The sequence below is a fragment of the Gadus macrocephalus genome, chromosome 18 (assembly GCF_031168955.1).
Source record: "Gadus macrocephalus chromosome 18, ASM3116895v1".
In the NCBI taxonomy this organism is placed as follows: Eukaryota; Metazoa; Chordata; class Actinopteri; order Gadiformes; family Gadidae; genus Gadus; species Gadus macrocephalus.
Window position 1 is genome coordinate 685,336 of NC_082399.1, and position 24,088 is coordinate 709,423.

At 53.4% G+C, this 24,088-nt stretch overlaps 2 protein-coding genes across 8 annotated transcripts in view; both read right to left on the minus strand.

The window, feature by feature from the left end:
* cep131 (centrosomal protein 131) overlaps positions 1 to 17,176 on the minus strand; it is a 34,838-nt gene extending 17,662 nt beyond the window's left edge. Inside the window, exons 1-17 of one of the 4 annotated variants that reach the window (XM_060037717.1) lie at positions 17,045 to 17,176; positions 15,886 to 16,085; positions 14,705 to 14,799; positions 11,635 to 11,746; positions 10,967 to 11,127; positions 10,066 to 10,170; positions 9,691 to 9,897; positions 8,736 to 8,853; positions 7,081 to 7,197; positions 5,589 to 5,781; positions 5,361 to 5,458; positions 4,946 to 5,158; positions 3,988 to 4,179; positions 3,329 to 3,466; positions 2,501 to 2,626; positions 1,327 to 1,443; positions 399 to 428 (exon numbers count right to left, since the gene is read on the minus strand). In XM_060037717.1, the coding sequence (XP_059893700.1) occupies positions 399 to 428; positions 1,327 to 1,443; positions 2,501 to 2,626; positions 3,329 to 3,466; positions 3,988 to 4,179; positions 4,946 to 5,158; positions 5,361 to 5,458; positions 5,589 to 5,781; positions 7,081 to 7,197; positions 8,736 to 8,853; positions 9,691 to 9,897; positions 10,066 to 10,170; positions 10,967 to 11,127; positions 11,635 to 11,746; positions 14,705 to 14,799; positions 15,886 to 16,074 (2,211 nt within the window). In that variant the 5' untranslated portion in view covers positions 16,075 to 16,085; positions 17,045 to 17,176. The other 3 variants (XM_060037716.1, XM_060037714.1, XM_060037715.1) reach the window with 3 other exon arrangements.
* A 199-nt stretch (positions 17,177 to 17,375) lies between these two features.
* Positions 17,376 to 24,088, minus strand: part of LOC132447051 (E3 ubiquitin-protein ligase rnf213-beta-like) — a 72,265-nt gene continuing 65,552 nt past the window's right edge. For 3 of the 4 annotated variants that reach the window (XM_060037696.1, XM_060037695.1, XM_060037697.1), the window contains exons 55-63: positions 23,948 to 24,083; positions 23,244 to 23,327; positions 22,965 to 23,145; positions 22,219 to 22,420; positions 21,723 to 21,800; positions 20,522 to 20,719; positions 20,169 to 20,258; positions 18,806 to 18,984; positions 17,376 to 17,889 (exon numbers count right to left, since the gene is read on the minus strand). In XM_060037696.1, the coding sequence (XP_059893679.1) occupies positions 17,751 to 17,889; positions 18,806 to 18,984; positions 20,169 to 20,258; positions 20,522 to 20,719; positions 21,723 to 21,800; positions 22,219 to 22,420; positions 22,965 to 23,145; positions 23,244 to 23,327; positions 23,948 to 24,083 (1,287 nt within the window). In that variant the 3' untranslated portion in view covers positions 17,376 to 17,750. The other variant, XM_060037698.1, reaches the window with a different exon arrangement.

Sequence of the window (24,088 nt, forward strand, 5' to 3'; positions counted from 1 at the left end):
ACCAGTGATACCGCGGTAACCATAGGACACCCACACCAACACATCCCAACACGCTCTAGGACAAAGGCCCACGAGCAGGTCGGACCGGGGGCCAGCCGGTACCAGAGACCTGTTCCCTCCCTGTCCCCAATTAAAGCCTCAAAGCCTTAAATTAACACAACTGAAGCTCCCATGAACACACACGCTGTTTGGGTGCGGTCCTCCACTATTGATTTCTTAAAGCCGTCACCTGATAATCCCATCAGCATTAAAAAAACAGAGTAGAGCAGTGTGTGTGTGGGGGGGGGGGGGGGGTGCGGGGGGTGGCAGCGTGGTGACGGAGGTTACAGGGTGGTGCTGATGAGGGCGGAGACTTGGGGGATATGCACATGTTGATTTCGGGGAAAAGGAAATATTACCTCACACAAGGGACCCAGAATTTGCCACACCTAAAGCCAGAAAGAAATCCACACACCCGCACCCAGGGGACAGACAGACAGAGACAGACAGACAGAGACAGACAGACAGACGGAAGGACAGACAGAAGGACAGACGGACAGAAGGACAGAGAGACAGACAAACAGACAGACAGACAGACAGACAGACAGACAGACAGACAGACAGACAGACAGACAGACAGACAGACAGACAGACAGACAGACAGACAGACAGACAGACAGACAGAGGGACGGATAAAGTAAGAAGAGAACAAGAGAAAAAGAGAAAGGGGAGAGCAAAAAGAATAAAGAGACATGGAAAAGACAGTTAGACCATAGCAGCGCCTTCGGGTGAACAAATACACTCACGTAAGCTGCAGACACACACGAGCGCACAACAGAGGTGGAACCGGGAGCACGGCACGCGTCTTAACGGTGGAACGCACTCTTATGGCCCTTATCCATACCATGGTCTAGCTGCTGGGTCTGGCCGGGTCTGACCAGTGTCTCCATGACCACTGGGCCCCCCGCTGGAGGGCGTGAGGCCCAGTGTCAGTGGCCTTAGGCTGCATGCAGTGGAACGGGGGACACAGCCATCACGTGTTCATCGAGGTAGTGACGGGCCTGCTGTACATTATCCAGCTTCTACCCCTTCTACTACTTCTGCTAATCCCTCAAGTAATCAATGACTCTAGAGGTCTGTATGAACGGTGGGCCGAGCCCTCCTGAGCGAGGATCAGACCCCCCCCGCTGGAGGCTGGGCTAGGGGGCGTTGGCTGGACTCTCGGGGTCAACGTGACTTCAGCGCGACTCGTGCGTTGTGTATAGCGGTGCAGAGCGCTGGTGCAGAGCGCTGGTGCAGAGCGCTGGTGCAGAGCGCTGGTGCAGAGCGCTGGTGCAGAGCGCTCACCAGCTGGTGCTGCTCCTCCATCTGGGAGATCTTCTTGGTGTACTTGTGGTCCACCTGCTGCAGCTCGGCCACCAGGGCCTCGCACCGCTCGCCCAGGGCCTTCTTATCGTCAATCAGCTGCGGGGGAAACGCATTGTCAGGCCCCAGAACGCAGAACAGGAAGAACAGGCTCCCTCACAGCGTGATCGGATCAGCTCACAGCAAGCACAACAAGACAAGGCTTAGCCTTAAATACACCTTTATAAAGATATGATAAAGGCTTAGCCTTAACTACGCCCTTATAAAAATATTATGATACTCAAGATTGACACCCAACCTAACTGGTTTTAGCATGCCCAACGAGAACCTCCTAAGATGGCGCGATTTCATTGGTTTGCTATCTCAGGATATTGGGCAATATCCCGAGATTGAGATCTCAAACTCGGGATGTGAAGAATAGATGAATAGTGTCACTAGATCACTATTCACTTTGCCATCGGCGAATATTTGTTAACTCTACGTGTCGTATGTGACGTGTCCAGACAAATAATGCAGTTGCCTTCTGTGAAAAACGACGTAGGCTCAAAGCATGATTGCCAAAGTTATATTTTAAGGTTATGTGGAACAGTATGTGGAACGGCACAAAAAGGTTCAGGCGTGATATGACGGCCAAATAAAGACTTGAAAACACTGTAGCTGTACGCTATACAGATCTTACTACACATTTACCGATATATGTTCTATACATTATGCAAAAGGATTGAAACACAACTCTTCACTCACGTTTGTAAACAGTTAGGCCACAATTAATGTGTGTGTGATAAATATATATAAAAAATAGTGGGGTTTTGAATATTTGTAAAGTTGAAATTGCACAAATTCTTTAACTGTTCTTGTTTCAGTTGTTATTTGACAATGATGTTAAGCACCCCCCGTTCTCACGGCCTAGCCCCCGACCAACTTAACTAACACATTTTCTGCGGGAAACCCTGCAGTCGTTATCAGACCAGTGTCCTCGTGGTTACACACCTCTTCACTTCACTCAAAACAGTTAAGCTACAATAAGTGGTGTGTGATAAACATATAAATAAATAATTAAAAATCTCTATATATATTTTTCTTTAATATATATATATTTTTCTTTGTTTAATATATATATATTAATATACACACATGTGTGGGCCGCGCGTGTTACCTGATCAATGAACGCCAGGTGTCTCTGAATGGCCGCCTCGTACTGTTCCCGCTGCAGCTGGAAGTTTCTGTTGAGCTCCTTCTCCGTCTCCTTGACGTGGCGCACCGTCAGCTCCCTCTGCTGGGCCTGAGGGGAAGCGCAGGTCGGGGACGCTATTTAATACCAGCACTCCGCTGGCCTGAGACGTCACTAGCTTTGAACCCGCTAGCATTAGCATGGTATAATTGTTATGTTACAGTTAGGAACCAATCAGATCGCTGGATTTAGATCCCCCGTTGTATAAATTATCATACATTATATATTGTTTCGTAGTAATTAAAATATATTAAACATTTATAATTAAATACACACGTCTGACACCTTTCCCCTGTGCTCTGATTGGCTACTGGGTTATGCCGAGTGGTTGTGGATACCAGGGTCGTGTGTGTGTCAAGCTGCTTTCACACCGCCGCGCGGCAACTCGCCGCCTCCGTTCATTTCAATGAGGGAAGGGCGGCAGAGGGAAGGCGGTTACAAAAGCGGCTGTAGACCAGGGAGCGGTTGCCGCCCACGTGAACGCGCACAGATTTTGCCCCACCGCTCAGCTTTCCCCGTGTTGAAAAACTTTCGGCGGCAGCAGCAGCCGCTTTTGAAGACGCCTGGCCCTTCACACCGCCGCGCTGCCCCACCGGCAGCGAGGCGTTATCAGGGCGGTTGCCGCGCGACGGTGTGCAAGCAGCTTTAGTGTGTGTGCATGCGTCAGTTTGTGTGCGTGTGCATGTGTCAGTGTGTGTGCGTGTGTCAGTGTGTGTGCGTGTGCATGTGTCAGTGCGAGCGTGTGGCCCTCACCAGCGCCGCCTGCAGCATGTTGACGGTCCGTCTCTTCTCGGCGAGGTCCAACTTCAGCCTCATCACGGAGGTCGTGACCTCAGCAGCGGTGGCGGATACGTGCTCTAGGCCCACCAGCTCCTCCTCCGAGACGCCCATCTGACACAACAACATCAACAGGAGGGCGGGCCTTTAGTGTGCTTTATCCAAACAGAACCCTCACTGAGCGTTCAGATCAGCAGCTGTTGCCGTCGGCGATGGGTGTGTCCTCTGTCAATGTGTCAGAATTTGTGCATTTTTTGATTGACGTGTCTCTGTTATTGTCTTGTTTTGTAATTATTTTCAGGGCTCTCTGGCAGAAGAGATTTTATCTCAAAGGGAAAACATAAATAAGAACACACGACTCAAACACTGGACTAGGTTGCATCCTCATCCTCTCCTCCTCCCCCCCCTCCCTCTCCTCCTCCCCCCCCTCCTCCCCCCGGTGGGACCCAGAGGTCCCGGAGCGCGGCGGCTCCTCCCTCCCTCCCCCCCTCCCCCCCTCACCTCCCGGTGGGACCCAGAGGTCCCGGAGCGCGGCCCCTCCCCCCCTCCCCCCTCCCTCCCCCCTCACCTCCCGGTGGGACCCAGAGGTCCCGGAGCGCGGCCCCTCCCCCCCTCCCCCCTCCCCCCTCCCTCACCTCCCGGTGGGACCCAGAGGTCCCGGAGCGCGGCCTCTCCTGCTCGGACTGCTCCATCTCGTCCAGGAAGCTCATGATGGTCTGCAGCTTGGCCTCCGACAGCAGGGCGCCGCCGCCCGGCAGCGCTGCATTGTGGGTCATCTGGCCGTGGCGCTCCAGGTTGTCCGTGGTCAGCGAGGTGGAGTCCCCGTCCTGTAGGGGGGAGACGGGGGTGAGGGTGAGGGAGTGGTAACAGTAGTGAAGTATCATTACTACTACTGGATCTTCCAATAGGAGGCTCTATAAGATGCCCTATTCTTTATATAGCTCACCCTTAAATGATGATAAAAAGTTACATTTTATATCAAAGCAGGAATCGACCAAGGAAGGGCACCCTGTTTTGGCCGAGGGGAGGAGCCTACCTCCCTGTTTTGGCCGAGGGGAGGAGCCTACCTCCCTGTTTTGGCCGAGGGGAGGAGCCTACCTCCCTGTTTTGGCCGAGGGGAGGAGCCTACCTCCCTGTTTTGGCCGAGGGGAGGAGCCTACCTCCCTGTTTTGGCCGAGGGGAGGAGCCTACCTCCCTGTTTTGGCAGAGGGGAGGAGCCTACCTCCCTGTTTTGGCCGAGGGGAGGAGCCCGCCTCCCTGTTTGGCCCGAGGGGAGGAGCCCGCCTCCCTGTTTGGCCCGAGGGGAGGAGCCTACCTCCCTGTTTGGCCTGAGGGGAGGAGCCTACCTCCCTGTTTTGGCCCGAGAGGAGGAGCCTACCTCCCTGTTTTGGCCCGAGGGGAGGAGCCTACCTCCCTGTTTTGGCCGAGGGGAGGAGCCTACCTCCCTGTTTTGGCCGAGGGAGGAGCCTACCTCCCTGTTTGGGCCGGAGGGAGGAGCCTACCTCCCTGTTTGGGCCGGAGGGAGGAGCCTACCTCCCTGTTTCTGGCCGGGGGGGAGGAGCCTACCTCGTCGATGCGGGGGAAGGAGCCTACCTCGTCGATCCAGGCGTACTTGTCCCGAGAGAAGCCCTTCCCGGGCTCCGACAGCTTCTCCGGCTCCTCCTCCAGCAACTTCAGGGTGTCCAGCAGGTCGTTCAGGGTGGTCTTGGACTGGGCGTGGCTCGACTGGGCGTGGCTTGACTGGGCGTGGCAGGAGGGCGGGGCCAGCCGCTGGTCCTCCACGCTCACAGACCGCTGCAGGATGTCCTGGAAGCACAAGAGCGACACACACAGACGCTTTTACTCAAGAGGGCCGGGGAATCACTGCACGGTGCCGGGCCGCCGGGAATGGAACATCTGGAATGCAACATCAGTTAGTAACGTCTAAGAGCAAAACAATTTAATCGTACATTTGAAGAAATGTGATACAATTAGCAACGGTTTGGATGCGAGGTCTCCCATTGGTTACCTGGGAACACTGGGAGCCCCTGCGATTGGATGGCGCCGGGGAGGCGGCCCTGAAGCTGGTGACCTCACAGATGTCGTCCACCGCGTTGCAGATGGAGTCTGAAAGGACAGGCGTTCCCGTTAAGGACTGATGTTACCGTGGTGACCGACGCAACCCCCCCCCCCCCCCCCCCCCCCACAGACCGATGTTACCGTGACGACCGACGCACAACACCACCCCCCCACTGACCTGTGGGCCTGGCCTTCAGGTCCGTGGGCGAGGGACGGTCCTTCTGGGCCGTGGGGGCGGGGCTGTTGTTGGCGAGGAGGGTCTGGGCGGGCTGCTTGCGGCCCCCTCGGCCGCCCCCCCGGAGCCCCTCCAGGTCCTGGTCCAGGGACGCCTGGGCGTCGGCCGCCTGCTGGGCCCGCTTCTGCTGCAGCTCCTGGCCACACCACCAGGGGGAGACAGCGCACCGCTCGGTCACACCACCAGGGGGAGACAGCGCACCGCTCGGTCACACCACCAGGGGGAGACAGCGCACCGCTCGGTCACACCACCAGGGGGGGCCCCTCCCCTCAGTCTCTACCTGTATGGCGACGCCCCTCCCCTCAGTCTCTACCTGTATGGCGACGCCCCTCCCCTCAGTCTCTACCTGTATGGCGACGCCCCTCCCCTCAGTCTCTACCTGTATGGCGACGCCCCTCCCCTCAGTCTCTACCTGTATGGCGACGCCACTCCCCTCAGTCTCTACCTGTATGGCGACGCCCCTCCCCTCAGTCTCTACCTGTATGGCGACGCCCCTCCCCTCAGTCTCTACCTGTATGGCGACGCCCCTCCCCTCAGTCTCTACCTGTATGGCGACGCCCCTCCCCTCAGTCTCTACCTGTATGGCGACGCCCCTCCCCTCAGTCTCTACCTGTATGGCGACGCCCCTCCCCTCAGTCTCTACCTGTATGGCGACGCCCCTCCCCTCAGTCTCTACCTGTATGGCGACGCCCCTCAGTCTCTACCTGTATGGCGACGCCCCTCCCTCACTCTCTACCTGTATGGCGACGCCCCTCCCCTCAGTCTCTACCTGTATGGCGACGCCCCTCCCCTCAGTCTCTACCTGTATGGCGACGCCCCTCCCCTCAGTCTCTACCTGTATGGCGACGCCCCTCCCTCACTCTCTACCTGTATGGCGACGCCCCTCAGTCTCTACCTGTATGGCGACGCCCCTCCCTCCCTCTCTACCTGTATGGCGACGCCCCTCCCCTCAGTCTCTACCTGTATGGCGACGCCCCTCCCCTCAGTCTCTACCTGTATGGCGACGCCCCTCAGTCTCTACCTGTATGGCGACGCCCCTCCCTCACTCTCTACCTGTATGGCGACGCCCCTCCCCTCAGTCTCTACCTGTATGGCGACGCCCCTCCCCTCAGTCTCTACCTGTATGGCGACGCCCCTCAGTCTCTACCTGTATGGCGACGCCCCTCCCTCACTCTCTACCTGTATGGCGACGCCCCTCCCCTCAGTCTCTACCTGTATGGCGACGCCCCTCAGTCTCTACCTGTATGGCGACGCCCCTCCCTCACTCTCTACCTGTATGGCGACGCCCCTCCCCTCAGTCTCTACCTGTATGGCGACGCCCCTCCCCTCAGTCTCTACCTGTATGGCGACGCCCCTCCCCTCAGTCTCTACCTGTATGGCAACGCCCCTCCCTCACTCTCTACCTGTATGGCGACGCCCCTCCCTCAGTCTCTACCTGTATGGCGGAGAGGCGGGCCAGGCGGGCCTTCTCCTCACGGACGCGCCTCCTCTCCTCCTCCCTCCTCCTCCTCTGCTGCTGCTGGGCCTCCGGGCTTCGCTCCTGCTCCGCTCGCTGAGGAGGAGGAGGAGGACAGAGCCATGAGGAAGAGGAGGAGGAGGAGGACAGAGCCATGAGGAGGAGGAGGAGGACAGAGCCATGAGGAGGAGGAGGAGGACAGAGCCATGAGGAGGAGGAGGAGGACAGAGCCATGAGGAGGAGGAGGAGGACAGAGCCATGAGGAGGAGGAGGAGGACAGAGCCATGAGGAGGAGGAGGAGGAGGAGGACAGAGCCATGAGGAGGAGGAGGAGGAGGAGGAGATGGAGCAGGAGGAGGAGGAGAGAGCCATGAGGAGGAGGAGGAGATGGAGCAGGAGGAGGAGGAGAGAGCCATGAGGAGATGGAACAGGAGTAGGAGGAAGAGGAGGAGATGGAGCAGGAGGACAGAGCCATGAGGAGGAGAAGGAGAGGGAGAGAGGAGGAGGAGGAGGAGGAGGAGCACAGAGGCATGTCGAGCAGACAGGAGGAGGAGGAGGTTTACCTTCAGGGCGTTTAGCAGACGCTTTTATCCAGAGCCACTTACAATAAGTACATTTATCAAAAGAAAGAGGAACAACAATATGGCTGTCGGTACAGTAAGGATGTACATAGAACCCAGTGCCAAGCACTAACCATCACTAGGTTAACCCATTCCCTGTACACATACAGCAAGTGCGTAAGAGGGGTGAGGGGAGGGGGGTGCTGTGTTTCAATATCCATACTTCCATGAGTACACTTAAAGGTAGTACACTATCAGCACTCATTAATTGTGCTAATTTTCAGATGTCAGTGTTGTTCTAAATCACTGGAACAACACTGACAACACTGACACAGGTTGAACAACCGGAAATTTCGATAGCAACTGCTGCCGCGGCTTCTCCCCCGCAATAAACATCCCTTTGAACGGTGAACTCTTTACACTTAGTAGCTGCTTTAAAAAGTACGAAAATGACTCCATTAATGCGCAGAAAACATGGAAAATGCGCTGACGTTGGCTCTGCCTCTTCCGCTACTTAGCTAAGATGGCTGCCGTTGAGCACGAACAGAGTAAATCGATCCACACTGCGAGGTTTGACCGTTTGGAGTAAACCATCCGGGTCCTTTCAGTACACTTCTTTTCGCCCCGATATTAATTGGAACGCCCTACGTACAACAACATAGTACAGTGATTACGGATAGCGTGGATATTGGAACACGCCCTACGTACTCAAACCTAGTACAGTGAGTAGGGATAGCGTGGATATTGGAACACACCCTACGTACTCAAACCTAGTACAGTGAGTAGGGATAGCGTGGATATTGGAACACGCCCTACGTACTCAAACCCAGTACAGTGAGTAGGGATAGCGTGGATATTGGAACACACCCTACGTACTCAAACCCAGTACAGTGAGTAGGGATAGCGTGGATATTGGAACACGCCCTACGTACTCAAACCCAGTACAGTGAGTAGGGATAGCGTGGATATTGGAACACACCCTACGTACTCAAACCTAGTACAGTGAGTAGGGATAGCGTGGATATTGGAACACAGCAGCAGGTGAAGACGAGAGGAGGACCAGCAGGGGGCGTACCTCCTTCCCGGCGGCCAGCAGCCTCCTGAGGGCGGCCTGGCCCCTGCGACCCCGCGCGGCGTGGTGCCGGTACCAGCGCTGAATGGTGACCGCCGCCTGGTTCACCTGCTGGATGAACCTGCACACACACACACACACACACACACACACACACACACACACACACACACACACACACACACACACACACACACACACACACACACACACACACACACACACACACACACACACACACACACACACACACACACTTTAACATTCTATGCAACCAATATAACATTTGGAAGCCTGTATTTAAAGTGGAGGGGATATTTGCAGTAGTTAGTAGTTAGTAATAGTAGACAGCACTAGTAGTTAATAGTAGTAGTAGCAGTAGACAGCAGTTAGTAGCGGTAGATAGCAGCAGTAGCAGTAGTTTGCAGCGGTAGTTAATAGCAGTAGTCAGCAGTAGTAGTTAGTAGTTAGCAGCAGTAGTTAGCAGCGGTAGTTAGTAGTCAGCAGCAGTAGTCAGCAGCAGTAGTTAGTAGCTAGCAGCAGTAGTTAGCAGCGGTAGTTAGCAGCGGTAGTTAGCAGCGGTAGTTAGTAGCAGTAGTTGGCCGCAGTAGTTAGGGAGTTAATGTAAGTAGATAGCAGCAGTAGTTAACAGCAGTAGCTATCAGTAAGCAGCAGTAGTTAGCAGCTGTAGTTAGTAACAGTAGTTAGCATCAGTTAGCAGAAGTAGTTATTAGTTAGCAGCAGTAGTTAGCACTAGTTGTTAGCCGCAGTAGTTAGCCGCAGTAGTTAGCAGCAGTAGTTAGCAGCAGTAGTTAGCAGCAGTAGTTAGTAGTTAGCAGCAGTAGTTAGCAGCAGTATTTAGCCTCAGTAGTTAGCAGCAGTAGTTAGCCACAGTAGTTAGCCGCAGTAGTTAGTAGTTAGCAGCAGTAGTTAGTAATCAGCTCCAGTGAACTCTGACCTCTCCGCCTCCTGCTCCGTGACCTCCGTCCTCCGGGCGGGGGCGGGGCTGCCCCGGGGGGCGCCCCCCCCCGTGGGCGAGGCGGCGCTGGGGGGGGGGCGGGGGCTGGCGCCGGGGGACGCGGCCGAGGCGAAGTTCTTCTGGGACTTGGTGACGGAGCCGTGCTCCAGAGACGCCTCGTCGTTCCCCGTGGCCTTGAGCAGGTTACTGGGGGGGGGGGGGGGGGGGGGCAGGGTCCCAGCTGGTCAGACGGGGGCACTTTGGGATAATCTCTGGGCTATTAAGAGTCAATTGCCTCCATGCTGTTGGCATATATTATGTTCTGTTATGTTACATTGATTGAGATAATAATGGTGGAGGAGGGGCGGGTCTTACTTGAAGGTGGGCCTCTGATTGGAGCTCTTTGGGGTGAGGGGCTTCTCAGAGTAGTTGTTGTGCAGGATGGTGGTGACGGAGTTGCCCACCGCGCCTTTGTTACTCCTGGAAACACAATGGATCCCTTCAACACGCACACATCTCCACACGGAATGGGTGGGTTGAATAACACATTTCACAAATCGAATTGAAATGGAACATTAAAAAATGTATAATTGAAGTCAAATATTTACAAAAATGTCATTAAAAATTAACTAATATAAATACATACACCGTAAATTATTTAAACCAATCCCGCTCTTCTCGAACGGGCCAGCGTGGCAGAGACACAGTTCCCATCTACAAACAACATTTCTACAGTCGTCATGGCCAAACTGCAGCCCACACAGGGACCCTCCCCCTCAGCAGATAGTCTGGTACTGAGCGATGTCACAGTGGAACGGCCGGAGCCCTGCAGCCACAGTATCGGCTGTCTCCATCAGCAGGTAGGAAACATGAGACGGAGGGGGAAGAAAAGCCCCAGAATGCAGCTGGGCCATGAGTATCTCACTAAGGGACTGGCCCAACAACACTGCTGTATCCTGATATATACTGTGTGTGTGTGTGTGTGTGTGTGTGTGTGTGTGTGTGTGTGTGTGTGTGTGTGTGTGTGTGTGTGTGTGTGTGTGTGTGTGTGTGTCCGTTTGTCCGTGTGTCCGTGTGTATGTCTATGTCTATGTCTGTGCGTGCGTGCTTGCGTCTGTGTGTGTGCGTTCTTGCATCCGTGTGTGCTTGTGTGTGTGTGTGCGTGCTTGCGTCTTTGTTCGTGTGTGCTTGCGTCTGTGTGTGCGTGTGTGTGTGTGTGTGTGCGTGCGTCTGTGTGTGTGTGTGCGTGCGTGCGTGTGCCAGCGACGCCGCCCACCTGTTGTTGGCGGTGAAGTTGGCAGCCAGGGTGCGGCCCGTGTCCCTCCTCCTCCCCGTCTGGGAGTCCACGCTGCCCGCGCTGCGGACGCTGCCCGCGCTGCGGACGCTGCCCGCGCTGCGGACGCTGCCCGCCAGGGGCGGCGCCCGGGGCTGGTCGTCCTGGGAACACAAGCCACAGTTTCAGTTGTTTTACTGAAGCATTGTGAGGGAGGGGACCGACAGATCTGGAGTCACTTAAAGTAAACACTTATCTGTTGTTATTATGGTCAACATTATTCAGACTAAAACACACAGAATGAACGCTCTCGAGGGTAACGGTAAATGGTCGGCATTTCTACAGCTCTTCTCTAACCAGAGGCCACTCAAAGCGCTGTACAATATGGCTCAACATTCACCCGTTCATGCACACATTCACACACCGACGGCGGAGTCAGCCACGCAGGGCGACAGCCAGCTGGTCAGGAGCACACAGGGTGAGGCGTCTCGCTCAGGGACACCTCGACCCTCGAGGAGCTAGGAGGAGCCAGGAGGAGCTAGGAGGAGCCAGGAGGAGCCGGGGATCGAACCGGCACCCTTCAGGTTACCAGCCGACCCGCTCTCCCTCCTGAGCCACGTGGTAATATGAAGGGACAGGGGGGGCTCCAGTGGGTCTAATGGGTTTAGTACCAGTATGTTCCATGTGGTCCTGTCCGGCGAGGCCTTGCTGAGGCTGGCCAGCTTCCTGCGTCCGTCTGAGCTGCTGTCGAACACGGCCAAGAAGTCGTCTCGGGGCTCCTCGCTGGGGACACAGAGCACAGCACCGTGGGTTCAGGGGTTCAGACCGGACCCTCCTCAGCCCGTCGTGCATAAGAGGAGTGCTCCAGTGTGATGACGATGTGAGACCATCTAAGGTCTGCCGGGCCACTTCCTGCCGTTCATAAGGGGAGTGAACAGGGGTTGGGCAAATATTCAAATAGCCCCACAGACGTATTCTGCACCGTTAACTTGCTGACAAAGAGAATTTTCTAAACCTCTGATGCTGAACACTGAACTGGTGGCCTCTCGCCCCCTCAGCCCCGATCTCCCCGCTAGAGTGTTTAAAACAGGACCAGCGCCCGGCCTGCGGGTTTAACACCCCCCCCCGGCCCGGCCCCGGCCCGGGTCCCAGTAACAACACGCTCGGCCCGCCGGCGGAGCCTCTGGTTCCAGAGGACATGGGACGACAGCTGGGATTCAGCCCCCCCTCGCCAAGCCCCCCCCCCAGAGCGCCGGGGCCCGGGGACGGAGGGCCAGCGGTCTGGGATGGACTCAGCGCCAGTGTGTCAGTGTGAGTGAGTGGGTGAGTGTGAGTGTGTGTGTGTGTCGTTGTGAGTGTGTGTCGGTGTGTGTCAGCGGATGTGTGTGTGTGTGTGTGTGTGAGTGTGTACGTGTGTCGGTGTGTGTGAGTGTGCGTGTGTGTGAGTGTGCGTGTGTGCGAGTGTGTGTCAGCGGGTGTGTGTGTGCGTGTTCAAATGTTGACTCCCGTGGCCCGTCACCCCCCCCCCCCCTCAAATAGCTCGGGCGTAACTGCAGGGTGACCTCCAGCCTGGCCTAGCCTCCTTTGGCATCTACGTTTGATACTTAGTGCTGTGCGCGTGTGCGTGTGTGTGTGTCTCAATAGAAGTGTGTGCATGTGAGCATAAAGGAAACAGAGCGGCTGATGGGACAGCGGGGGCGTGGGGGGGGCAGAGCCAGCTGGCTTCATGAAGAGCAATCTGGACTCAGCAACGCACACCCTGCATTCCTATAGACCCCCTCCTAGGACCCCCGAGAGGGAGGGAGGGACAGGGAGAGGGAGAGATGGGGAGAGATGGGGAGAGGGAGAGTGAGAGAGGGAGAGAGAGAAACAAAGAGACAGAGAGAGGACCAGGGAACTCATCACACTGGCCTCCATAAGGACTCTGAGGGGAGGACGGGTCAGTGAGGGGCGGGGTCAGTGAGGGGCGGGGTCAGTGAGGGGCGGGGTCAGTGAGGGGCGGGGTCAGTGAGGGGCGGGGTCAGTGATGGGAGGGGTCAGTGTTTAGATGTTAAAGGTTGGGTATGGAATTCTGTTTTTTGGCCATTTTTTCAAAATTACTTGAAATCCTTATCATAACCCACTTACAGCCACTGAGTTAGAAGTACTGACATGGAAATTAAACAAGTCAATCATCTGTGGAACGGGCAGGGCTCGAAAAACTCCAGCCAATGATTTCCAGAACCACCGAGTGGCATTGGACAGTAAGTACGTCAATCAAACGGTCGTACTGCGCGACCCCTCCCGCTCCCCCCGCGCTACCCCTTCGTGCACGTACTCAAAGCCAGTGACCCAGAGCAAGCTACTGTTTGTTGTCATCCTGCGGTAGCTACTGGAGCTAGCTAACTAGCTAGCTAATGGCTGGCTCTCGCGCATCTGTTTGCGCCTCCATGTACTTGGAATGGGTGGAGTCAGAGTCGGCGTTGAAGGAGAGGGGGTAGGACCATTTGAGTTGTGTTTTTTCAAAATCTGCTGGCGTTTCGCAAATCCCATACCCAACCTTTAAGTTGGTTTGTTTCAAATGTGAAGCTGCATAGCGGACAGTGCTGAAGGAGCAGGAGGAGGTGGGGGTGGGTGGGGGGGGGGGGGGGGTAGGGCGAAGGAGGCAGCTGTCCAACAATGGGGTCAGGCACACACTCCTCCTTCCACCGCTGGGGGGGGTAGGTCCCTCCCCCCTTGGACAAAGCAGGGCTCTCGCCGTGCGTCTAGCACTACGAGACCCCCCCTCCCCATCACCACCATCAACTCCTCTTTCTGAATGGGGCAGCAGCCTCCGCCCTATTGTCGTCGTCCCCCCCCCCCCCCCCCCCCCCCGCCCGCCTCTGGGCTGACAGCTGTTGCCCACTGAAGGCTTTAAAAGAGACTCCACGTGAACATGCTGCCCCACACACACACACACACACACACACACACACACACACACACACACACACACACACACACACACACACACACACACACACACACACACACACACACACACACACACACACACACACACACACACACACACACACACAATTCCAAAAACACCCACACACACACTCAAACACACTACAGAAACACAGACACTTCCATAAAGACACACACATACTCGAACAAATAGACACACACACACACACATACACACCCACACACTCCCGGAAACACACACACACACACACCACTGGACAGGTTGAGTGCTGCCATGACCACAGACTGTCGATTGTCTCGTTTTGTCTCTGTGTTCACAGCAGACCCGGCCTCCATTACTGTGCAGAGTTTAAATATAAAATAGAGTCATCACACTGAAAGAAGACACGATGAAATGGACGTCCCTAAGGCCCTAACACACCGGCCCAACCGTTGGCCGACTGAGACGTCACACACCGGCCCAACCGTTGGCCGACTGAGACGTCACACACCGGCCCAACCGTTGGCCGACTGAGACGTCACACACCGGCCCAACCGTTGGCCGACTGAGACGTCACACACCGGCCCAACCGTTGGCCGACTGAGACGTTTGGAAGACTCGGACGAGATCAGGAACAAATGTGTTCCGTGTGTTCAGCTGTGATGGAAGCTTTGGAACCGTGCGGACGCCGTCTGCTTCAACACGCAACGTCTGACAGCGTTGGCGGGGGGAGGAGTTGAGCCATCGGATACTCTGATGGGCGGTGTGCAACCGTGCACAACCGTGTGTGTGTGTGTGTGTGTGTGTACCTTAAGCTGATGTTGGCCTGCTGGTTGACCTGCGTTGTGCTGTTGGACCGCCGCAGGTTCTTGATGGAGCGCGGGCCTCCAAGGCTAGCATCACTCTGAGGAGCACGCACACATTCATGAGCACCTAGCATGTTAGCATCACACACACATTCATCAGCACCTAGCATGTTAGCATCACGCACACATTCATGAGCACCTAGCATGTTAGCATCACACACACATTCATGAGCACCTAGCATGTTAGCATCACACACACATTCATGAGCACCTAGCATGTAGCATCACACACACTCATGAGCACCTAGCATGTTAGCATCACACACACATTCATGAGCACCTAGCATGATAGCATTCCTCTGAGTACACACACACATTCATACACACGCGCACACACACGCACAGCATGTTTGTCCTTCCACTCAAAGAACAGCAGTTCCATTAGGCTTTACTGTAGTGGAACCAAAGTGCATACTCCAGTACCTCACCTAACTTAGAGGCATGTTATATATTAAGTCCACATACTTAGATACATTGAGCTTTCTGGCTGCTAACTTTTTTCTATATTGTACACATTATATTTCACACTATTGCACTGCGACTGCTGTCAAACGTACGTTCTGCCTTTGAGGACGAGTAAAAAGCCACCTTATTCATCCATCCAGCGAATGACAGAGTATTCAGCCGCCCGAGCACAACGCCCATCTGGAGCTGACAATCGGCACCTGGACCGGACGACTAAAACCCCGTTCTCCTCCCTCTCTCTGTGGACTGTGGCAAATGTTGCTTATCCGTCCAAAATATACAGTATCTAGGTGGACACTCCCACGTGTGATGTCACTAAGGCACCTCGGTGCCTTAGTGACATCACAAGTGGGCGTGTCCGTCCAATCCGTCTTATCTATATCTAGGTGGACACTCCCACTTGTGATGTCACTAAGGCACAGGAAGAGGCAGATTTACAAACGGCTTATAACGGCTAATCACACTCGCTCCCGGTGAGTAGTAATAAGGGCCCTTTAAAAGGAGATTAAGTTAGTGAAGATTCAAAAAATGTCAAGTTATCTTTGTTTTTACTCTTTAAGAAATAGAGAAAGGTGGTATGGATCTTCACAGAACGAGAGAGAATGTTGTTGAGTGCTGTCCTGACCCCTCTGCCCACCCCCCGGTGAAGCGGGGCTCACCAGCGTGTTGCGTTTCCCCTTGCTGTCCGCGGCCACGGAGACGGAGCGGGTGAAGGCCTTCCCCGCAGCGACGGCACTGCCGGGCCGTCTGGACACGGAGAGCTGGGAGCCGGAGAGGCTGAGGTCCAGGGGGTCTCCTGTAGCAAGGCTGGAGGCGGACGGGGGGCTGCGGCTGCTCCGATGCATCATCTCTCAAGAGCCTGGGTTAGGGAGGGGGAGAGGGAGAGGGAGAGGGAGAGGGAGGGGGGAGAGGGAGGGAGGGAGGGAGAGCGAGAGCAATACAATCAAAACACAGAGCGAGACACACACACACACACACACAAACAGAAACACAGATAGAAATAAATAAAATAAGAAAACAGAGCGGTGCAGAAAGCGACACACACACACACACACACACACACACACATGATTGCACACACACGCAGGGTAAACAGTCACTTTGCCCGTTGGTTTCCCTGGCGACCAACAACAAACTCTCTGTGGGAGGCGTCGCCGTAGCATGGTCACGTTTACGTTAAACAACTACGCATTAAGGGCTTTTAAACACCGTATATCACAGATATCACACCAGATACAACGAGATATAACGATGACAGAAGGAACGTCAGACGTCTTTACATTACAACATAAATATCCCGAGCAAGACGCGTAATCCTGCACGTCTGTGTCTGGGTAGTCATCATATATGAGACAAATATCATTTATATGAGACAAATATCATTTATGTGAGACATAAATCACTGAAACGAGACATAAGCGGTCTTCTGATAGAAGTATAAACTGGTCCTGAGGTGTTACTGGTATGCTGTTTCCCAACAACAAGGCCAGTGGGAGAGATGGGATCTCACCAGACTGTTGTTCTGGGAAACCATCCAACCAGATCCTGACATCCCAACCGGGTTTATCAAATTGATTTCACGAAGCATCACTCCCACTTGATTGATGCAAACCGGAAGAACCCGACGTCACAATGTTACCTTCATGTTGTCACCTGAAGTCACACGTCACGCGTTCACCCCTCATCCTTCACAACACTGCTTAGTGAAACGAGCAGCTGTCTCCGGTAAAACCATCCTCATCCCCTCAACCTCAGCCCGACACTCAACAGTTAAGCCTTTCATCAACCGGAGACGTCCCAACACGAGGCGGTACTCACGCAGATGGAGAGCCGTCCACAGCATCGCTCGACAAACACGGAGTCAGATATAAACACGAACGTCCTCCTCTCTGCGCGATGGAAGTCGTGTGGTCTCCACACGGATTTATAACCTCTGTGGTGACGTCGTCATAACGCAACGGCGCAACGGGACGGAGACTCCGCCCCTCGGCAGCCGTGATTGGCCGAAGAAACGCGCTGTGTATGTTGTGGAGGACGTGATAGGCGGGAGAAGCTGCCTTTAAAGAAGCCCCGCCGCACGGGGCGTGGCTTGGTTTGTTAATGGTTGGTTGAACTGAACAAAAAGGGGTAATAATCAGAGTAGTGCAAGTGATTTTACCATCTATGGGTTTATTGATTTATTAACAGATGCCATCACAGGTTTCTATATTCATACAAATACATTTGTGAAAAGATGTGCAAAAGGCAGAAAGAGATTTCAAAAGTAAGACTCATTATAAAAAAAAGTAAGACTTTTAGAATTTTAGGAATTACTGCTAATCAAATAAAAACATCCCAACATTAACCGTTAAGGTAAACAAGCAGCTCTAACAGGCTTTGGTCCCGAGGACTAGGCTACATTAAGCACAAGATTGGCCCAGAGTTCCTGAGTTAAAAAATAAATCATGTCCAACATCATCAAGGCATCAAGCAATGTGTGGACTTCAAAACGGAATGGACCGTGGAATGTTCCGTAGCCGCGACGCTATCCTCTCTTAAACGCCACCGCCGTCCTCCACACCTCCGCCCCCTTGGCCAGGTTGATGTTGCCCGGTAGAGCGTCCAGCCCCTGCAGCGCGGGCAGGTTCTTCAGCTCCAGATGGCTCTCTAGAGTGGACCTGATGCTGGAGACAGAAGGCGGGGGGGGAGATGCAACAGTTAGCCTCACTGGTGTCTTCCCACATGCCCCCCTCCTCACTGGGCCAGCTGCCAGCTCCCTTGATGGATGGGGGCCTTGAAGGGGGGGGGGGGTCATGTTCTGGCCCTAGGAAGCGAAAGGAGTTCAGCTCCCTAGGGGGCTGTGCTGGACACGACCTACACACTCCTCTGAGACTGCAAGGGCCCTTCACTGCATTCCTTGAGAGCGCAGCGGTAATCCTTTAGGCTGACAAACGGCACACTTCTTAGCGGCTAGCTCCCAGCTTCAACACAACCAGGAGGACGAGTCCAGTCCGCTCCAGAGGGAAACAGCGCGACACGAGGAGGCCTTGTGGGGCTCACCTTCTGCCTGTTTCCCATATTCCCTATTATTCTTATTATGTGTCTTATAAATGAATAAGTGCAATCATAAATGCAATGTATGCAAACAACTAGTGTCGTCTTCACAACAAAATGTATTTTATTCTGATTTAATTTAATTTCTGTCTTGTTTCGGTTTCCTTTCTTTCGATAAAAGCAATTCAACGAGGATTATGAAAACAAGGACTTCTGGTCAAAAACATCTACTGATTGTGTGTTGCTTCAACTAATCATTCACACAGTCACACGCACGCACGCACACGAGCACACACACACACACACACAGGCACACACACACACGCACACACACACACACACACACACACACACACACACACACACACACACACACACACACACACACACACACACACACACACACAAACATACACACACACACACACACACACACACACACACACACACACGATTGCACGCAACCTAGGTGAAAAGCATAAATCATTGAGGTGAATCCCACAGGGCTTTAGGGGCAGGCGGTGGGTTGGACGTGGAGGGTCTTACTCCCAGTGGGGGCTGTACTCCTGGTCCGGCGCCAAGCCGCTGGTCTTCAGCAGGAGGACCTCGTGCAGCTCCCGGGTGAACCCTAACGTATCGGCCGAGGTGAGGAACACGGTCAGCCCCCTCCGCTCCTCCGCCGTCAGCTTCTGGCAGAACTCTGAGCGCAGAGCGGGGAACGGCTCCTACAGGACAGGAGACCACAGAGGAGCTTCATACAGGAAGAGCTCAGCCGAGTGTAACTTCATCCCAGAGCCAGGGGGCTTCACAGGCCTCCAGGGAGAACCTTGATGACTCAAGGTTCATTGATAACCTTGAGTTATCAATGCAGACCTGGATGTTCATAAATATGCATGGACCCTATCAAATAACCCCCCCCCAAAAAAGATGAAAGCCCATCAAAGCTCATATTGTGGCTGTGGTGAATTCCAGCTATTTCTCTTCCGCACAGGGGGTCAGACGCTGGGGTCCCCCTGCTGTGTGTGGGGGCCCGGGCGCCACACTTTACCCAGATTTACCGGCCAGGCTGCTGCCCCCCCCCCCCCCCCCCCAGGGGGCCGGGCCTCAGGCTGGGGTCAACCGCACCATGAAGAGTGACTAAAAGGTATCAGCCCAGAGAGGGTCTCTCCACGGAGCCTCGTCGGGTTGTCTTCTTACAATAACTTAAAATAACTCTTCTTAAAATAACTCTGCCTACAAAAAAGAGTTATTTTAGTTAATTAACTCATCTTTGTTAAATGTGTTTTAAAGAAGCACTAAATGACTAAATTATGATTTAAGTAAAGTATATAAGCAATGCTCTAATTAATGAATGATAAATGCAGTGAGATTTGGGTATGAATCGCTGCCAACACTCTACCAAGCAGCAGTGAATAACCTCCTGTGCTCCTAACCACCAGCGCTAGGCTAGCCTCAGCAGAAGCCTAACTGCTAACCCACACTCTGGAACGTCTGTCCAAGGGTCAGCACGCAGTCCAAGAATGTGAGGAAGAATAGACGGGGAGAGCTTCTTAAATGCATCTTCCAGTGGACACCTTCTACTGTCCCGTCTTCTTCTTCTTCTTCTTCTTCTTCTTCTTCTACTTTCCCATCTCATATATTTCTTCATCTACTGTCCTGTCTCATCTATTTCTTCATCTACTGTTCTGTCTCATCTACTTCTTCATCTACTGTCCCATCTTCTTCTTCTTCTTCTACTTGCCCATCTCATCTACTTCTTCATCTACTGTCCTGTCTCATCTATTTCTTCATCTACTGTCCTGTCTTCTTCTACTCCTACTGTCCTCTCTGCCTCTTGCCATCTGGAGCTCATCTCCCAGGGAGGGGCTCTGCAGGTCACATCATGGCCACACCTCCGACCCCGACCCACCTGCTTCTTCTTCAGCCTGAGTTCGGACTTCCAGCAGGTCAGGAGCTGCCAGGTGAACACGCCGTGCTCCAGGCGAATCTCTCCCAGCGCCTGCGATGAGACAGAATTAAGAAGTTCAACGGATCCAAAAGGATTAAGGAAGCTTCCCGTTTCCCAGAGCTTAGGACAGCGGAAACCCTTTCATGTCTACGTCACATTCCTTCACGGATATCAATTTGATTTGGGATTACTGGGAGCTGGGGTATGAAAAAAAGAAATGCGAAAAATATGGCGAGGATGAATCAGATGATGAAACAAAATCATCATTCATCGTGATGATGAAGATGAAGGTGGTGAGGATGAGGTCTCCCTACCTTGGCCACGCTGCTGGAGATCTGCGGGCCGATCTTCAGGGCCTCGGTGAGGTAGGTCATCAGAGGTCCCCCGGGCTCCCCGCCCGTCTTGCCCAGCAGGCGTAGGCCGATCTCCAGCAGGTACACGGCGTCACACACGTCCGAGTAGGAGCGCAGCCCGCTGCGGACAGCCTCGCACACCGAGCCCTTCAGGGGAGTCTGGAGCCACAACACCACAACACCATGACGGAGACGCCCCTCAGCAGCAGCTCCCGTAGCGGAGCTCTCACTCAGAGGGACTTTAGAGAGCTTTAAGGAGCGTGTGCAGGGGGATCGAACCCCGAACCTTCCAGCCAGGACTCAGACACCTTGCAACTGCAGCATTGTTAAATAGGAATATTGTACTGTCTGTTTTAGGAATATTGTTCTGTCAGTGTGTCTGCTTGTCTGTCTGGGAACGTTGTAGTCCATGTGCTGCATGTTGGTTCTCCATGTTTAGCCTGTATTAAGCCTCCATGTATTATTTCTCCCTTTCCATTTAAAGGACCACAAGGGAAACCAGCCTTTGGGCTTTATTGTGTTTTTTAATCCTTTTGAACACTTCTGTTCATTTCTTTTACTTATCTATTATTTCATTTTATTGTATGACAATGTTTATCTGTGAAGCACTTTGAGTCTGCCTTGTGTATGAAAAGTGCTACGTAAATAAAGTTGCCTTGCCTTGCCTTAATTGTTGTTCAATAAAGTTTTCAATCAATCAATCAAGTATCTGAACCTTGGAGGTAAAGCACTGCATCCTCGTTTCATAACGGCACACCTTGGCCCTTTGATAGTTCTAAATCAAGGCACAACTAATTCGTCTTTAACAACAATACTACTTATACTACTAACTAATGCAACTATGAACCAGAAGTTTCCATGACGACATACAAACAATACAATCAAAGCGCATATTTTTTTTCCACCTGATTAAAGTTGATAAAAAAATGTTTTAAGATGAATGGAACTATTCCTACCATCGTTGGTAACAGTGGTATAAGTGGAATAAACCACTCGAGGAAGTTATTGGAAAGCAAAGTATATCAATGGTGGGAGACTACCTTGATTGATTGCTTGATCACCCTGCACCATTACCAGGTAGTTAACTCTCTTGGTCATGGACAGGGGCAGTTCTGCTCCCAGACAACACCGCTCAGTCATCACAACGCCCCGTGGGACTCACCTGATGGACCTTCATCCTCACTTCCGACAGCACAACTGAGAAGTCCTGCTGGTGGCGGATCAGGAACCGCTCAGTGTCCTGGTTAGGACCACAATAGATATGTTCAGTCGCTGCATAGTCTCCCCCACACCCCTCTGACGCACTTAGTGTACGTTGTACGTCCTGGCACCTTAATGCAACCAATTATTGTATGTTGCACGCCCTGGCACTTAAAACAAAGTGCTTTGCATTGTGAGGCATCTCATCCTAGTTGTCTCTGTTGTGTACGGGGAATGGGTTAACCTAGTGATGGTTAGTGCTTGGCACTTGGTTCTATGAACATCCTCACTGTACCCACAGCGGTGAATTGTTTCTCTTTCTTCTGACAAATGTACTTATTGTAATTTGCTTTGGATAAAAGCGTCTGCTGAATGCCCTTGATGTCAATGTAAATGTAGAAGGCCAGGCGTCACTTAGAACCAGCCTTTATTGGGCGACCAGGCGGTGGCATCCTCACCGCTTGGATGAGGGGCTTCCCGGCCAGGAAGCGGCGGGCCAGCTGGGTTTGGATCCCTCGGAGGTCGTAGCTGTGCTCTGTCTCCTGGCCTTCCTTCAGGGTGTAGTGGCAGTGGGAGAGCACCAGGGGGAGCAGCTGCCTCTCTGGGTGACACAGGGCCAGCTGAGTGTCTGAGACCTCCTCCAGCTGCACACTGTACTCACTGGAAAGACTGAAAAGAAGAACATTATCGTGGATTATATCTCTGTCTCTGTCTTATTTATCATAAAAGGGCTTTAAACTGGTGTCAATCGATCCTGTTCGGGTCTTCAATGAGAAAAACGGTTTAGAATGATCTACAACTCTCCGTTACACAGAGCCTAGCAAGATGGCAGCTATGTGATTCTTAAAAAGATGTTTGGTTGTACTTTGTCTGTGTTCAAATAATGTATAAATCAATACGTCAACAGATTGCCAGCATTATGAGGCATCATCGAATCAAGACTTCATTTATCGGTTGTTTTGAAGGATTCAAAACAACGAGACAACAGATTAATCCTACGTCAATTTATCGTCTGACAATAGTGAGTAAACTATCGCCGTGAATGGCATTATTTTTTTCTAATGCCGTGAATGTTTGTTTGCAGTGGTGGCATTAGCCAATCACAGAGGGGCTTCGTCTGTGGTTCAGGTAGAGTGTGTTCTGTGGTCTGAACCTCCAGGTAAGCCGGGCTGACAGAGCCTTGGGGGGTGGCCGTCGTACACACCTGTGCTCCTGGTTGTTGACCTTCCGGGCCCCCGTCACCAGGCTGTTGTGGGTCTTGGACAGGAAGTCCACCAGGTTCCGAAGGCAGGACCCCGGTCCTCTACGGTCGGGGACCAGGAAGGCCCCGGAGCTGTCCGTGGTGATCGGTTTCTCACACAGCTTCACGTCCAGACCCAGCTCAGCTGCTCAGCGGACACACGTAGCGGTGAATGAAGCTTTACCGTCGCAACCTTAATCCCAAATGTGTGGTTTTAAAGCTGTGTGGCTGGTGAGTGCTCACCGTCACGGGCCATCTCCAGGCGAAGACAGTTCCACACGTCCACGAACCTCTGCACACGCTGCGAGACCACGCTGTGCTGGTGTCCTGCCGGCGACAAAACAAAGCGTCATAATGTGTGTTTGTGGGCGGCATGTGGCTCAGGAGGCAGAGCGGGTCGGCTAGGTGACCGGAAGCAGGGCCGGCGCCGACCGTTTCGGTTGCCTAGGCGACTCGACATTAAATTGCGCCCTGGACAGGGCTTCCGAGCGCGGGAACATGTTCCACCTCGGGACATGTTTGGTTTCATTTTGCTTTTTTAGTATATTTTTATTAATTACGTGAGTGCGCCACCAGAGGGCGCCCCCAACACATTTGCCGCCCTAGGCCATGCCTAGGTCGCCTATGCCGAGCGCTGGCCCTGACCGGAAGGGTGCTGGTTCGATCCCCGGCTCCTCCTAGCAGAGTGTCGAGACGCCTCACCCTGACTGCTCCTGACCAGCTGGCTGTCGCCCTGCTTGGCCGACACCGCCGTCGGTGTGTGAATGTGTGCATGAATGGATGAATGTTGGGCAGTATTGTAAAGCGCTTTGAGTGACCTCTGGTTAGAAAAGCTTTGTATAAATGCAATCCATTAACCATACATCATTTGTTTGTAATTCATAGGTGTCGCATGTACGAGGGCCCTCGGCCTCAGTTACGGTGTCGTTGAGGTCAACTGACGTTACCTTGCGGAAACCGGTGTAACATCTCAGCGATGCTTTGGGATTCGTAGTCCGGCGACGCAAGGGGAAAGATTCTGAGGAGGTCCGACTGCAGAGCTGCAAGCTCCGGGAGGTGTTGCAACTGTCTGACACAGGAAATCTGAG